General features: G+C 43.9%; 1 protein-coding gene across 2 annotated transcripts in view; it reads right to left on the minus strand.

The window, feature by feature from the left end:
* ZIP4 (Clathrin adaptor complexes medium subunit family protein) overlaps positions 1-16,755 on the minus strand; it is a 77,680-nt gene extending 60,925 nt beyond the window's left edge. Inside the window, exon 1 of one of the 2 annotated variants that reach the window (XM_087683434.1) lies at positions 16,520-16,755. Coding sequence is in view for 1 of the 2 variants with exons in the window: in XM_087683441.1 (XP_087539567.1) it covers positions 16,520-16,554 (35 nt within the window). In the remaining variant the exon portion in view is untranslated. The remainder of the gene's footprint in view (positions 1-16,519) is intronic. The other variant, XM_087683441.1, reaches the window with a different exon arrangement.
* Between the last annotated feature and the right edge of the window lie 876 nt (positions 16,756-17,631).

Here is a 17,631-nt window from a genome sequence, read left to right on the forward strand (position 1 = left end):
GTGCCACGTGTCAATTTTAGGCTAGGGCATTTATTTTGCCATTAAATATCAATGTTGACATTAGAAACTAGGAATTAGTTAATTAATTAATACCAATTCACGGACCAACTAATGCACAAAACCACTTGGGAATCAAATTGGCCTAGCCAATTTAATTTTGGATGGATGCTTTGAATTTTCTAGGCAAAAACAAACGGCTGAAATTAATTTTCAGAATTATTAATTCTGAAAACTAATTAGATGGCTGAAAATTCCATTTGGAAGGCTGCCACTTGGCAAAACCTTCCTATGTGAGTGGGGGGCAAGCTGTCAAGAGCTGTTCCAGCCATTACGGAGTGCACGAAATGCGGGCAACAGCTGACCAAGGATTCCCGAGAGCAATCGACAACAGATTTGACTCCCCCGAGCATTGCCAACTACATGATGGGCATCTGTGAAGGTTGGGCTGTAGACTCTCAACAATTTATAGTAGGGCAGCAGTGAACTTCCACCAATACTGGCCACAGAATTCTGAATTTTCTCTCTCTTGCCTTTCAATCTAATCTGCAATTATTCCCTCAGCAATTCTCAGCCATTTCAGCAAACATCAGCTATTAAAGATAGACAATGCACTCAATGTCTGCAATTTATGGTCCAAAGGTCACTGCAATATATGTCAGGCACCAAATTTAGGAAAAGCCCCAAATTTTAAGAAACAGATTTGCACTCTGTGCTTGTATGTGTGAACACTCAGCAGAGAGGGGAAAATAAGATGAAGTAAAAAAACAAGAAAATGGGCGGTTGACTTGTTGCCCGTCGTTCGTGCGGCCCACTCGTCGTCCGTGCAGCCCGACACCCTATCCCCGTCACGCACGAGCCTTCCATCGTGTTGCATGCCTCCAGTCTCATCGCGCAGCAGTCACCTCTAGTTCCGTCAATCGTCAGTCCGGGTCTGACGCCCGTTGTGCCTGCACCCGACCAATCACCTGGCCTGCTACGCCTGCACCCAATTGTTGGCGCCTGGCACGTTAGCTGCACCCAACCAGTCACCTGACCACCAGTCACCTAATACCTGCACAATTACTCCTCAACGGCCTAACAGACCAATTGCCTGCTTGCGTGAGCCATTGGCTTTGATACCAATTTGCAGAGTCGAAGCGGAAGCAGATAGAGAAAGAGAGCTGAGAGCAGGCACAATAATCGAGGAGTTCAATGACTCAAAGAGCTGAACAGTGTTTGACAGCGATAGTGTAAGAGTGAGTCGTCAGATAGGTGTGTACTAATGCGGTACACACAAAGAATAAAAAAATGTATTTATACTTAGGGTATGGTACACTTACACCCATTAGAGTGGGTTCACATGTGTGAAGTATATATACATAGGAGAGCGCATAAAGGGCCTTTACACCCAACAGCAAATGTAACAGATTTCAATGTATCTCATTCTGGTAGTCCATTGGCAATGTAAAAAGGTATCGCGTGTAGAGCAACACTTGAAGATCATTCAAGGCTTTTGTTTAATGTAACAAATCTTTAAACTCCTATGAATATGCATCCCAGCTCTTCTTCCCATATCTAGCTACTATAACTTTCGAAAATTTTCAATCTCATCACCAATTACGAAATGCTTCTAAAAAACTGATTGAAAATCTGCCCATGTCTCTAGCTTGGACGTAGCCCCACTCACCAAGCATACGCCTTCCCCTATCACATAAACTGTATCTGCCCAATATGTTGCACATCATCAAACTAATACAAATTAAAGTACACTGTCTATTTGGCCAGCCATGAATTAGTGCTCCTCTCATCACATTTCTTCTTCTCCTTCAAAGGGATCAAGCTAAAACTAAAGAGACAACATCCTCATGGCTGCAGGCACAACGGGAAATGGGGACTGCACATCACCGCCAATTATGTTGGGAATAAAGACCTCGTGCCTTTTAAATGTGCTCAGGTGTGAACACACCCTTAGCACTTGTACTTACATTATATATATATATATATATATATATATATATATATATATATATATATATATGTGTGTGTGTGTGTGTGTGTGTGTGTGTGTGTGTGTGTGTGTGAAAACCTAAAGGTACTCTCTCGTTATTGTGCCTAAAAACGTGCTCACTCTCTACCCTGCTCTCACTCACTCTCTCTGTCTCTCATTGCGTGTAATGACAGTCTGTCTCGATCTCCGTGCCTAACCAGTCCCTACAAACTGGTATCAGAGCTGGCAAGAGACAGCTCAGGTGTTGCTGAAGTTCCAGGTGGACTCGACGAGCAGGAGCTGTCACAATCGAGCAGTTGGTTGATGCAGACAGGATCATGACAGGTCGTTTCTTAACCAGGCGACAGCAGGCACTGACCTGGCAGGCAGTGGGCAGCAGCATACGTGACGTGTAGGCAGTGGGCAGCTCCAGACGGCAGTCAGTTGTAGCGAGACGGGCTATGACATTATTCCTGGTCAGACGCAGTTCACGAGAACAAGCGACGGGCTGCGACGTCATTTCTGGGCAGACACAGATCATGCGATCAGGCGACGGGCTGGCGGCTGGAAACGGGGAAGATTCGTCTTTTTTTTAACAAAACTTTTAAATTTTTTCAAAGTTTCCATGCAACCAAGCCCTTTGCTCAATGACGGGTGTTTGTGCGTGTGAGCACAGTCAGGATTTTGGGCAGATTTAGGCCCAGAAATTTGGGGCTTTTCCCAGATTGCACATAGTTCATGTCTGTCAGTGACTATCGAGTCAAAAATTGTAGACATTGCAAGCACTGACCCAAATTAATTTGGGGATTTTGCCAGATTAGTCAAATTTTGCCCCTTTTGAGCAAAATCTCTTGACATTGGAACCTAGAAAATTTGGGGCTTTTTCCAGATTTGGGGAATGTGATGCAGGAGAAACAAATTTGCCTCGGAAATTGCAAGAATTTGTGACATTTTGTCCCCGAGATTTGGGGTTTTCATGTACATGCACAAATTGGGCTGAAATTAACCCGATTTCTTGACATTGAGGCACATTGGACCTGAAATATGTGCTTCTGTGTGGTCATTTATTTAAAGATCTGAAATCTGTGCTTCTGCGTGGTCATTTATAGCTTATGGCTAGCAACAATGACAACAGTAATCTAATGCACATAAAGAAGCTTGAAGGCACACATAACTTTGCAGTTTGGCAAAAGCAGCTACAATATCGTGTTGCAAAAGAAGCACACAAAGCCAATCAAAACCAAAGGGGCAAAGCCTGCAAACATGGAACAGGACGATTGGGATGAGTTAAATGAGCTTGCACGCTCAACCATAGAGCTATCGATTTCTGATGCCTTGCTGTTCAACATTGAAGGTTTGGATTTTGCATATGCTATATGGACTAGATTGGAAGAACTGTATGCACAAAAGAGTGCTACAAGCAAAGTGTATTGGCTGAAAAAGCTTATGGATTTGCGTATGAAAGAGGGTACAGCAATGTCTACTCACTTGAGTCAGTTAACTCCATTTTCAGCCAGCTGGTTGCCTTGAAGTTCTTGATTGATGAGGAATTTAAGGCTACTTTCTTGCTTTGCACTCTACCAGAGAGTTGGGATACATTCAGAACTCCTATGAGCAATTCTAATGTAATCCTTTTGAATGCTGATGTAGAGAGTGCTCTACTTATGGAAGAGATGAATTGGCAAAACAATGCATCCAATAAGTCTTCCAGTGCTTTGCATACTAGGGGCAGATCACACCAAAAGGGCAAATATGATAGCAAGGGACGCAGCAAATCACGTGGCAAAGATGTTGAATGTCATCATTGTGGAAAGAAGGGTCACTTTAAACATGATTGCTACAATGGAAGAAAGAGAAAGGAAAAGGCAAGAAGACAGATGATAGCAAGGAAGAGAAGAAGAACAGTCAGCCTAAGAAGAGCAGTGTAAAAATTGAAGAGGTGAATGTAGTCACTCATGACAGTGACAGTGGGAGTGATGTACTCTTTGTCTCTTCACACTTTGGTGCACATGCTTTACTTGCAGATACAGATGATGACATGCATACCTAGATTCTTGATTCAGGTGCTTCCTTTCATGTCACCCCTCATCGTGAGTGATTCTCCGCCTATACAAGGGGTCGATATGGTGTTGTCCATTTTGGGGACAACTATGCATGTGAGATTGTAGATATTGGCAGTGTACAGTTACAGTTTCAGCATGGCTCTGTCTTTACACTTCAACATGTACGGCATGTACCTCAACTCAAGAAGAGCTTGATTAGCACAGGGCAACTAGATGATGATGGTTTTCATACCACCTTTGGTGATGGAAAATGGAACATCTATAAGGGATCTAGGGTTACTGCCAAAGGTTGCAAGAGTGATACTTTGTATCCACTTCATGTATCTAGTGTGCGTGACCATGTTGTTGCCGTGACCGAGCAGCCAAGCCTTTCTTTGTGGCATGGCCGGTTGGGACACATGAGTCAAACAGGAATGAAAGTGCTTTCTAGTTTGGGTTACTTGCCTTGTCTTCGTTATGCTGATTTTGAGCATTGTGATCATTGTATTTATGGGAAATATGCACAAACATCTCACAACAAGTCTCTTTCTTTGAAATCTTCTCCTCTAGAGTTAGTACATTCGGATGTATGTCAAATGCCAGGATTATCTTTAGGGGGAAAGAAATATTTTGTCACCTTTGTCGATGATGCTATACGGAAGGTATGGGTTTACCCTATTCGTAGCAAGGATGAAGTGCTTGACAAGTTTAAAAAATTCTTGGCATTGGCTGAAAATCAGACAGATAAGACACTTAAGTGTCTTCGCTATGACAATATGTGTCCAAGGCCTTTCATGCATTTCATGACAGCAAAGGGATAAAGAGGGAGCTCATTGTCCCTCATAATCCGCCCCAAAATGGAGTTGCAGAGCGTATGAATCAGACCATATAGGATAAGGTCCGTACGATGCTGTCTCATGCTGCATTACCCCATGGTTTTTGGGCAGAGGCTGTTATGACAGCCGTTCACTTGATTGATCCGTCACCAAATAGGTCTTTGGGGGAGGGGAGTTCCCTAAGAAGCGTGGTCGGGCAAGCCACCTTCATATGCTCATTTGAAAGTGTTTGGCTGCGAGGCTTTTGTGCACATTCGTAAAGAAAAATGCAGCAAACTTGAGCCTAAGTCCTATAAATGCATTTTTCTAGGATATGGTGACGAGGGTGAAATGGGGTATAGATTACGGGATCCCGAAAAAAGGAAAGTAATATGTAGCAATGATGTTATCTTCCGGGAAGATCGCATGCACAAACAGCCCGAAAAGACTATGGAGGTCCGTAGGGTTGTATTCCGGGAAGAAACACCTTTTGGACAACAAAATGTGCCCGTTGTACAGCAACAAATACCTGCTATAAATGAACCTGTAAATGCAGGAAACCATGCTGGAAATGATCAGCCAGCTATTGCCCATGAAAATGAGCCACTACATGTGCAGGAATAGCCAGGACAGCAAGCTGTTAATGCTGATTTGCAGGCTGAAATGCCAGGACAGCATGCTGAAAATGGAAATTTGCAGGAACAGCCAGCAAACAATGACCATTGGGTTAGGAGATCGTCTAGGGCTACTAGACAACCTGACAGATTTGTTGCTGATGCAAATAATGTGGCTGATTATGTCATGTTGACGCACTGTGGTGAATCGTCTTGCTTCAAGGAAGCAATGGACAGACAGGACAGCAAGAAATGGTATAAAGCCATGTTGTCAGAGATGGAATCTCTTGAAAAAAATGGCACTTGGGACTTGGTGCAGTTGCCTAAAGGGCAGAAAACCCTTCCATGCAAATGGGTTTACAAGATGGTCACTTCTGGTTCCTCACCAAAGTACAAAGCAAGATTGGTTGCAAAGGGGTACAAGCAGGAGCATGGAATTGACTTTGATGAGATTTTCTCTCCTGTAGTCAAGACGACTACATTGAGAACAATTTTAGGCTTGGTTGCAGTTGAGGATATGGAGCTCATACAGATGGATGTAAAAACTGTGTTTTTACATGGTGATCTACATGAAGACATATATATGCAGCAGCCTGAAGGGTTTGTTGAACAAGGAAAAGAAAAAATAGTATGTAAACTCAAAAGGAGTTTGTATGGGCTGAAACAAGCACCATGAGAATGGTATCACAAGTTTGATACATTCATGCACTCCCAAGGCTTTCATAGAAGTCAAGTGGATCACTCCTTGTACACCAAGAAGGCAACAGATGGCAGCCTAATTATCTTGGTTTTGTATGTTGATGACATGTTGATTGCTGGCAGAGATACTCATGCCTTGGATTCATTGAAGCAAAGTCTTCATGGCAGCTTTGACATGAAGCAACTTGGTGATGCAAATCACATTCTTAGCACAATCATATTCACTCAAAGAAGAGAAATCATCTTGGTACAATGAAGACAAATGACCTAGTTTATGTAAGCTCCAATCTTCGCTTGCTAGCTCATACATCAGTTGCAAAGGCTGATTCTTTTATACGTTGGGAAAAAGATGGTGATGGTGATGGTGATGGCCAAGATGCTATTTAATAGGATGAGCATTCAAGCACAGTGGAGCCATCTTCCATGAATGAGAGCACTTAGCGGCTAGCCTCTTGGAACTTTAGAGTATTGACTTGGAAATTGGAGCTCTTATAACTTGGATCTTTAGACTTTAAAGTTTAGTGCATAATTTGTGTCTTTGCAATGCACGCTTGTTGAACTTATGCAACATTGTTGATTACAATGTTAAATGCGACAATTATTGTTGAAACTTGATTATTATGTCCTAATTTCATGAATTATGATTGATATCTCTAGATTCTAAGACTTAAGTGTTGGTTTGTGCTCTTGCCCTTTGCAAAGTTTGCTTATAATAATAGTATCCATGCATCTACCAAGCAAACTCCTTTCTTTGCAAACCATGGCCAACATCCAAGGATGGATATACTGTGAGAGTGCGCAACGGAAGAGGAAATACGAACACGGAGGGAGAGAGAGAGAGAAAGCAGAAAATAAGGAAGAGAAATCTGCACTGACTGAAATGAATGCTGAATACACTGAAATGGACTGATCAGTCCCTGCACGCAGCCCACAGCGTCAGTGAGGGCACCAGATCAGGCTGATGACGATGGCAGCACCACCACGGGGGAGAAGGAGTGTCGGAATCTGCAAGAAGACAAGTGACCAAGTGGGGAGGGGGGCTGCCAATATATAGGCAACGGACAAACCCTAACCCTAACCCTAAAATGGGCGCAAACCCTAAAAGTGCCCTAAAATGGGCGCCCCACAACAGTGACCAAAAAGGTGGCTGCCCACTAAAAGAGGCCAAAAAGAAATACACAACCTAAGACAGCCAGTCAAGAGTGACTAGCCTCCCCCATCATAACACATGACAAACATGTCAGAGCTCCTAATGTCCTCGTCTGGCTCAAACTGAGGCTCACAGGCAGGAGATGACAAGGCATGACAAACATGACTGCTAACATATACATCTCTCCAATCAAGTAAAGAACCTTGCCGCCTGAGATACAACTAGCAAATATACACCAAGAACTCAAGCAACAAATCCAAAAGGCTCAAAATTAGCACAAGCACTATGCGGACCAGCATTGTCTTCAACATCTAGCATACAAAGTCAGTGATAAAGTATGGTTACTTAGGCATAACCTCCAAACAACAAGACTCCCCACCAAGCTAGACCACCAAAGATTTGGGCCCTTCACTATCATAGCCCAAATCAGCCCAATTGCTTACCAACTCCAACTCCCCAGCACCATGAAGATCCACCCAGTCTTCCATGTTTCCTTGCTTGAGCCATACCATAGCTCACCACTGAGGAAGAAGAGATCTAGTCCCCCACCACCTGTCCAGATTGAAGATCATGAAGAATTTGAGGTTGACCAATTCTTAGACTCAAGGATCTCCCGAGGTCGATTGGAATACCTTCTTCACTGGAAAGGATATGACATCAATGATCACACTTAGGAGCCTATAGAATATCTCCAAAGAGCACCTCTCAAAGTTGAAGAATTTCACAAGAGGAATCCAATGATACTTGGACCAAACCACCAAGCCGCTCCTCATGGAACTTGTTAGTAGAGAAGGGGGTGATATCACAAACATGCTATGATCAAGTGTACGGATTAATTCTTGCTCATGCCATATCAATCCACACCCCATACGACCGCACCCTTAACAAGACATCCTCGAGCCAACCATGCCAACCCACCCTTGCCATGTCATCATAGAACCTTCTAGAAGATATGCCATATCATCGCCTACATCATCGATGATGTCATCGTGGAACATTCTAGATGATCTTTAGCTGCCCTCCCAACACCTATAAAAGGAGGGGCTCACTATAGAGCTCAAGGAGTCAAGACCTCCAAGTAAGTAACTTCCAGTTTTAGTTCTAGTTCTTGTCTAGTCATGGTATATAATCTTGTCTTGTCTTCCATTACACTCCTGTTGTCTTGTCACCTTATAATCTCGTAGTACGAGATCTTGTATAGTACTGTCTTGTATCTTGTTCATCCCCGTCGAGGGAGATCCTGTAATTCTTATACCTTGTATCCATACCTACGGTCTTGGGTTGCGAGATCCTTCATATCCTATCGAGTCTTGTTGTCTATACCTACGATCTCGGATTGTGGGATTTTCTATATCTAGAAAAGTTATCATTGTACCTTGTGCCCCTAGGTGGGTTTATTTTGTAATCAAAATTCTTCTCACAAATGTTGCATCTAGTCTAGTCTCTCGAGCACATTCTACTGCTCCCATAACAATGTCGGCATGAAACACTAGGTTCTTCGCCAGAGCAAGGGCACTCTAGTTGTCCACGTGCAACTCTGTAGGTCCTATTTGTGGAAAGCCAATCTCCGCCAACATACGACGAAGCCAAACTACCTCCATAGCCATCGAATGTAGGGCACAGTACTCAACCTCTGTAGAAGAAAGGGCCACAGTAGGCTGCTTCTTGCTGCTCCAAGAGATAGCTCCTAATCCAAAGGAGAAGACATAACCTGTAGTGGAGTGTCTTGAATCCACATCACCTACCTAGTCAAAGTCACTCCATCCAAAAAGAGTAACCCCCTCTCCATACATGATCCCATGGGATCGAGTCCCCTGTAAATACCAAAGAACACGGAAGGCTGCTCTCCAATGATCCTGTGTAAGAGTCTTCATAAAAAGAGACAATAGAGCCACCACAAAAGAAATATCCGACCAAGTGTGGATGAGCCAAATAAGGGAGCCAACAAGGCACCTATAGCGGGTAGCATCTGAAAGGGAATCGCCTACTGCAACAAGCTTGGACTCAAGGTCCATGGGGTAAGAAATAGGCTGACACTTGACTATTCCAAACTCCAAAAGTAACTCAAAGATATACCTATACTGCGAGATAAAGATGCCCCATGCCATCTAATAAATCTCCAAACCAAGGAAAAAGTGTAGGATCCCAAGATCCATCATCTCAAACTCCTATCTCAAAATATCTGAAGTCTGATCAACCTCCGTAGAAGCGCTCCCTCTGATGATAAGCTCATCCACATATAAGATAATCAAAATACACCTATCACCCTTAACCTTATAAATAAAGGTTAGGGTCATGAACTGATCTTCATAAGCCACTATCACTAAAGAAGCAATCAATCCTTTGGTGCCAAGCTCTCGAAGCTTGCTTTAAGTCATAGAAGGCCTTCCACAATCGATCAACATAAGCCTCCTTTCCCTGCACAAGAAAACCTAGAGGCTGAGAGACATAAATCTCCTCTTCAAGAACGCAAACTTGACGTCCATCTGATAGACAAGCCAATGGTGATATGCTGCAAAAGCCAAAATAGCTCGAATGGTAGACATACAAGCCATAGGTGCGAAGGTATCAAAATAATCCAATCCTGCCCTCTAGGCAAAACCCTGGGCAACAAGTCTAGCTTTGTGCTTGTCCAAGTAACCATCTACAAGGTACTTGATCTTATAGAGCCACTTCACACCTACCACCTTCCACTCCCGAGGACACAAAACCAACTCCCAAGTCTGATTTCACTCGATAGAATCGAGCTCATTGTACATAGCCTATCTCCAAACATCCTATGCAAGAGCCTCATCAATTGAAGTAGGCTCACTATCATGGAGAATCTGGGTCATTAGAGCATAGTTTACACAAAGTAAACTATCCCGCTGGGCCTGTAAACGAGCTCATATGCATGGACTTGTAGGAGTAGCAAGAGAATGGGTAATACTTGTATCCTCCATGAGCAGCCAATACCACCAAGGAATGGTGATAGGCTCATTATGTCAAAAGATGACATACCAGTGAGACAGTAGGGTTTGCGAGGAGGAACACAGAGTGAACTTGGCAAATATGGAGCAGAGAAAAGAAGAAAGAGAAAACTCTAATGAATGGTATGATAAAGTTTTGAATCATGGAGTGAATGTGATACAAGGGAACAAGGGTGTTGTAGCACAAGAAAGATGATGAAGACAGCACGAACCACGAACCACGAACCACAATGTCCTCCTAAAGGGGTGTGAGGGTAGTGGAGAGGCTGGAGAGGAAGTGATGGATTAAATGAATCAACCATGAGGAATGAATGAGAGAGTGGCCTATAAATAGGCACAATTAGTCTAGGGTGGCGCCCCTTTTTTGGGTTGCAAACCCTAAACACAAAACGCAAAAATGCAAAAACGCAAACTGCGGATGAAGGGTTTCTCAACACCCCCTTTCAAGCCCAAAAAGGGAAACAAGAGAAGAGTTAGGTGGAGATGCAATGCTACATGCTAAAGAATGCTCATGTAACAGGTCCCACTTGAACAATGTCCCTCGTGGGGAAATTATTCACTTGCCCAAGCGCCCTAATACAAAGATGATGAAAGCATGCAATGCATAGGAGGAATGTGGACTTTGTGTGGTACCTAGAACCATAAGGATATACCCGTACTCGATCTCAGGAGATGGCTCCATGCTAACCAAGGGACAAAGAAGACCCACCCTGTAATTTGAGAATACCACTTGAAAGGAGACCTTTAAAGATAGTCAGGAGACTGGATGATCTGTAGAACCCGAAACTCAACCTCAAGAGAGAAGCCACTAGCTCTATGACTCCATGCTGAAAGAAATGGCCTAGCCACCAAGTCACTACTAAAGACCTAAGGGCCCCGATCTAGGTAGATCCTCTAGATTGTGGGTATAAGGAGAGGAAATGACTGCTCAAAGGAGAGCCACTCCTCAAAAGGGAAAGGTGGTGGTGTGTGAAGAACTTCATGGCACATAGGGTCCCTCTCTAAATCGAAAGGAGTAGAAGTAGAAGCCCCCTCTGAAGCCAAAGAAGAGTTGGAAGCCCCCTCTGAGGGCAAAGTAAGAAAATCCCCCTCTGAATCCCAGTTTGAGAGAGAAAGGGAATCCAACCAAAGCATCAGATGACGAAGGAAGTGCCACCGGTCATGCCAAAGAAGGTATCTAGGGCTCTGAAGAAGACGCCGCAAAGCACCTAGAAGTGGCTTCTCGAACCTGAGTGGAAGAGGGTGGGGAAGAAGGAGGCTCAGGATGAGCCAAGGGTGGGAAACAATCGCGGGCTCTCAGGAGAGTGGACTGTAGAGGAGATGTGGGCCATGGAAGCCATTCTACTTGGAAGTAGGTGGGGGAAACCTCCATGTAGTGGGGTGGTCTCCAAGAGGTCTTATCGCCTCGTAAGGTCTTAGAGTCTCCGTGTGCTCGAAAGGACTTAGTGCACATCGGGTGCGGCTTATTGCGTTGAGCATAGTACTTTGATAGCCGATGCAAAACAATCTTTGTGGCCCAGACAGGAGAGATGGCACAAGGAATGCTTGGTGGAAGACGCATATACTCCGGAGAGGTGGGGAGTAAAGGTCAATGTTGAGAGTCTTCGGTGGGATGACCGTCCGTGCCGCAGTAGTAGCACCCAGTAGAAGGACAATCAGTCGGTGGAGACGCCATGGTACCAGGGTGGCAAACTGGAGAAGGAAAGGTAGGTGGGAGAAAAAGAATATCTTCCAATGCGCAACGGAAATGATAGAGAAATCAAATGTTGATGCCCCGAACTCACCACCAATCTTTGTCTTCTTTGATGAGGAGGATCTTTGTGGACAAACACAACCAAGAAAGGCTAGATCTGATGCAGACAACAATGCAGGAGAGAGAAAGACTAAAAACGCAAGTAAGGAGAGAGAAAGACTAAGAACGCAGCTTAGAAAACAGCAAACATAGGAGGGAGCAGCCGCCAGTTAGGATGTTGATGCAATGGAAGAAGAAGAGAAGTGGATGCCAAACCCGCCACTGGTCTTTGCCTTCACTGGAGTGGAGGATCATTGCCACTGTTTGAGCAAATCCAGCTCTGATAACATCTCAAACGATGACGTACCAGTGAGACAGTAGGGTTTGCGGGGAGGAACACGATGTGAACTCGGCAAACATTGAGAAGAGAAGAGAAGAGAGAAGAAACTCTAATGAATGGAATGATGAAGTTCTGAATCATGGAGTGAATGTGATACAAGGGAACAAGGGTGTCGTAGCACAAGGAAGATGATGAAGACAACCACAAACCACGAATCACAATGTCCTCCTAAAGGGGTGTGAGGGTAGTGGAGAGGCTGGAGAGAGGAGGTGACAAACTGAATGAATCAGCCGTGAGGAATGAATGAGAGAGTGGCATATAAATAGGCACAATCAGTCTAGGGTGGCACCCCTTTTTAGGGCTGCAAACGCAAAAACACAAAAACGCAAACTGTGGGTGAAGGGTGAAGGGTTTCTCAACACATTATGTTGGGAGAGAGGTTGTGGAGCCTCCAATACCTACAAAGCACTTGTCTGGAAAAGGGGTTCCCCCTCACTAAGGAAAGGTACATCCTGTCAGAAGAAAGCTCCCCGGTTGACGGTTGTGCATCCCCGAAAGGCTAAGGGGATGTAGAAGGGGAAGGAGTACTCTTTGAAGGAGTAGAGAAGCCCATTAGCGGTGGTAGTGAAGCTAGAGTAGGAGGAGAATAAAGTGGGGGTGGAGGGGAAGGGGAAGGGGAAGGGGAAGGGGAAGGGGAAGGGGAAGGGGAAGGGGGAGGAGCCAATGACAAAGTAGGGATGTGGAGAGGTAACTTGGGGGAAAGGAGAGGTATAGAGGGTGGGGGAGGGCAAGGGGCAATCAATGACAAAGAATCACCTACACTAGAACCATCAATCAAATCCTTGAGTCACACCCTTGTCGAAGATCACATCCCTGCTCACCTCAATCTTCTGTGTCGTAGGATCATAGAGCCAATATCCCTTCGTCATAGTGTTGTATCCCATGAAGATGAAATTTCTCGACTTAGAGTCAAGCTTGGCCTTCCTCTTTTTCATGTCCTTATGGACAAATGCATCGCACCCAAAGTTGTGAAAGTGAGATACGGAAGGCTTTCATCCAAAGACAGCCTCATATGGAGTCATATCCTGCAAAGCTGAGGTAGGAGAATGGTTGTGGATGTGAACCCCAATCACCACCGCCTCGCCCCAAAGGGAATGCGGTAATCTTCGATGCTCCAACATCGATCAGCAGGCCATCTCTAGCATGGTCCAATTCATACGCTTCACCACACCATTCTTCGATGGTGTGTTTGAATGGGTATAGTCCACCCGAATGCCGTGATCCCTGCAAAATTGAGAAAAGAGATGAGAAGTAAACTCTCCACCATGGTTGGCTCAAACACCATGAACTTTGAAGGTCATCTGCTTCTCAGCAAACACCTTCCACTCGCAGAAACGGAAGTACGCCTCGCTCTAGTACTTGAAGAAGTACCGCCACACACAACAATTGAAGTCGTCAACAATCAGCACAAGTACTTGCCCTTCCCAAGGAAGGCCATGAGAGAGAGAGAGAGAGAGCATAAAATGAAGAAATACTGCACTAACTCCTAAATGTTGAATACAATGATGTGGACCGATCAATCTTTGCACATAGCCCAAGGCATCAGGGAGAGAACCTAATCACGCTGAGATGATGGTAAGTGTCTAGGAGCCAAAGTGTGCTGAAATTTGCAAGAAGAAGTGATTAGCCAAGTGTGGGTTGTGGCTATATATAGCCAAACTCCTCTAAAACTAGCCGACTACTAAAAAGGCCTCTAAGTCTAGCTGACTACTGAAATAGGTGATATGACTCCAATAAATGCAGTCTGATTGCACAAAAAATTTGAAAAATAATGATAAAATATCCCAGGCAATCATGGAGCACGTTGGCATTGTCAAGAGATGGAATCCAATTGACAGACAAAGAAAATGCACAAGAAATGTGCCTAAAATGGAGGAACTCCATGGAAATGCATACTAAACTATCAAAGTTTCAATGTCTCCGTCAAACTGGGACACGAGCTCACAACCAAGAGATGACAGATTGACATAACAAAATAGGGCAAGCTAATAAGTGCACCACATAAATCAGAGATCTCTCAGCCTCCCTCGTGGGATGAGCCATCATATGAGATACCTCAAGGGTTTCAATGTTTGATGCACAAGTTTGGGGTTTCTTTTTCTCTAGAGACACCAAAGGAGCCCCATCAATCAACCAAGCTACAATAGAGAAGTGGGTGTTCACTGCGTATAAACTATGCCCTTATGACTAGGATATTGGACGACCATGAGCCTACCACTATTGGGAGGCTCTTGCATAGGAGACTTGGCATCATGCTATGTAGGATGAGCTCAATTCTATTGATTGGAATGAGAGATGGGAGTTAGTTCACCGTCCACCTAGGCAAAAGATATCGACGTGAAGTGGGTCTACAAGAACAAATACCTATCCAATGGCACCTTGGACAAGCATAAGGCAAGGCTTGTTACCAAGAGTTTCACTCTCTGAATGTCCACCATTAGAACCATGTTGGCTCTTACAACCCATCATCATTGGCTAGGGTATCAAATGGATGTAATGTCTGCTTAATGGTAGTTTACAAGAGGAGATTTATGTGGATCAACATCTAGGTTTTAGTGTGCACAACAAGGAATATTATCTATATTGCTTGCATAAGGCTCTCTATGGCATCAATCAAGCCTCTAGAGCTTGGTATCAACAGATAGATTGCTTCTCTCGAGCATGGCTTCCAATGCTTGAAATTGGTTGGCAGGTCAAGATTGTGTTCTTATCAAACTTTATGTAGATGATCTCATATTGATAGATAGTGTCATGAGGATATGAATTTTTAACTTAGTGCTTTTAAGGCATCATCATCAATCACCTCTTTGACACCCCTGCTTAGTGGCTTGCATTCTGCACCTTCCACAAAGCATCCTCATCCACAATGTTGCTGCCTAATCAATTAGGACAATGGAGTCATCTCTGAGCTCTAATCGGCCTCATCAACTCAATTTTGCTCACCTCAATACTAGCCTAGAAACACAAAACCCTAAGGCTCACTTCATTATATCAACATTATTTACAATTGATTATTTCATTTAGTTTGTGTGTTTCTGCGTCTCGTGTCATTGTATTTGCCATACACACTATAAGTCCCTCCCCACAAACCCTACCATTTCTTTATAGCTTGCTTCAACTTTCCACTTGTGTCATACAATCCACCATGTATGGACACTCGCTGCATTGCATTCTTCCCCACTAGAACTATAGTTGTCGTCAGCTCTATGCAAACCTATGTGACTCCAGAATCATGGGTGCAAATACAAAGAAGACATGTCCTCAACTAAAGCACATGCAACTCCTTGCTCTCATATTGTAGCAACTACCAGTCCTGATTGAAACCATGATAAGGCAACCTCCACAATAGGAACTACAGTTGAAGACTTACATCCCTTCCCAAAATACTGAAAATACAGCTGTGGCACGTAAACTAACAACTACTAAATCTTCTTGCACCCACTCTTGCTTGGCTTCAAAAATCACTGGCTGGACCCAGAAAGTTTGGAGAGGAGCATGCCCTCTAACTTTTCCTAGCTTTGCAATATTCTCAAAAGGGATTTATATTCCAATTCTTCAGCTTTGTGTTCGAATGAATTCTGGATTTCAAGTCGTCAATAAGTTTTTCATAAGTTTGAAGTCATGTTTGCATTCCTGTATATATTTAAGAGAGACCCATAATTTGGATCTTCATAACTCTGAAATGATGAAGGCATATCGTGTAGGTTGCCGTTTTTCAACGTGAATAAAATCAACGCTGATGGCTGAGCAGAAACTTAATTATAACGAAGCAGAAAGCGTAGTTGTTCCTTAGACACACGGCTAAGCACTAATAGCGGATGAATAAGTTCACTAGGATCAATGGTGGACCGCCCTGAGGTAAGACGCCCGCACGCCAGAAGCGCAGAAGGAGGGGGCGCCTGTCCTCCAGATATCAGCCGAACCATGAAATGGAACAGAGCTCATTTGTCAGACTAACGTAGCTCCGAAGCCACCGATTGGCCGAAGCCCAGCTTCCTCTTGGCCATTTCAGCCCCTTTCGGGAAAAATGCCTGATCTTGTGACGGCATATGCGAATCAAGTCACATCATCTACAACAGCGAAGCACAGAGAAGACAACAAAGAACGGAAACATGAAAACGGGGAAGCGCACCCGGAGTCGGAAAGGAGGAATATGCACTGTAACATCGTGCCTGGTTCTGCAGATCCGTGGACCGTCTTGCTCTCTGATTCATTCGTACACTTCCCTTGCCACTGCGATGACGGGGGGGCCTCGCAGGCAGGGTCTCTCTCTTTAATGCGAATTTATTTTTTCGATTGACAGTGATCGACCCAAAGCTCTTGACGCGAAGAGCCCGATTGGTTATGCTGGTTACACACCAAGTGATGGACAGCCAACCTCCTTTTTGATTGGTTAAAGCTTATAAAATGGGCGTTCGTCTGGTATGTAACCAGCCTAAGTAAGCGAGTTCAAGAGGTTAAATTGGCCAATACTATTAAAGATAGGAAGGGCTTTGATAAGAGGAATGATGCTCTATTTGTCAAAGTTTGATGCCACACTAGATTTAGGCTGGTTACACATTGACGAGCTATGGATGGCCATTTCACAAAAAAAGAGATGTCCATCGGGCGATGTGTATTGTTTTCATAGGTCGCAAGATTCACAGATGTCGAACACTTATCCGAGCTGTGGACGGCCATTTTGCTAAAAGAGAGGTGTCCATCGGGCCAACATGTTAGATTTTCATAGGTCATGAGATTCACGGATGTTAAACACTTTTGGGCGAGGGATCTCTCCCATCCTGAAATTTGTCCATGCCCAACAAGCTACACGAACTTATCTATATTTTAAAAATGAAATATTGGCATCATCTCTACAGGAATGCCATTAGCTTTTTAAGCAACTTGCCATATTAAAAGTTCAAAAACAGCTATTATTTCAGCATAAAGCCTTTCTTTTACAAAATCTAAAACACCAACACTATCATTGGTTCTACCAAAAAGGATAGCAATCCTAAGAACTAATAATTACATCTTTAATTACAAATCATAATTGATAGCTTATGTCGTTGAATTTACCTTAATCTCCAAACAACACCTACTTCCAACAAAGAATACAATGAAGACCCACTCTATCTGATGCACAGATCGGATGTTGTATGTGTGCGTAGTGAGCGCCGGAAGGTCCCCAAAAACAAAGGAACTCTACTTTTGCTCAAAAAACAAGAGATAAATCTTGCACAACATGAAGCAAAAGACTAATTG

The sequence above is a fragment of the Lygodium microphyllum genome, chromosome 1 (genome assembly GCF_053477565.2).
Source record: "Lygodium microphyllum isolate KBCC chromosome 1, Lygodium_microphyllum_v1.1.10, whole genome shotgun sequence".
Taxonomy (NCBI): Eukaryota; Viridiplantae; Streptophyta; class Polypodiopsida; order Schizaeales; family Lygodiaceae; genus Lygodium; species Lygodium microphyllum.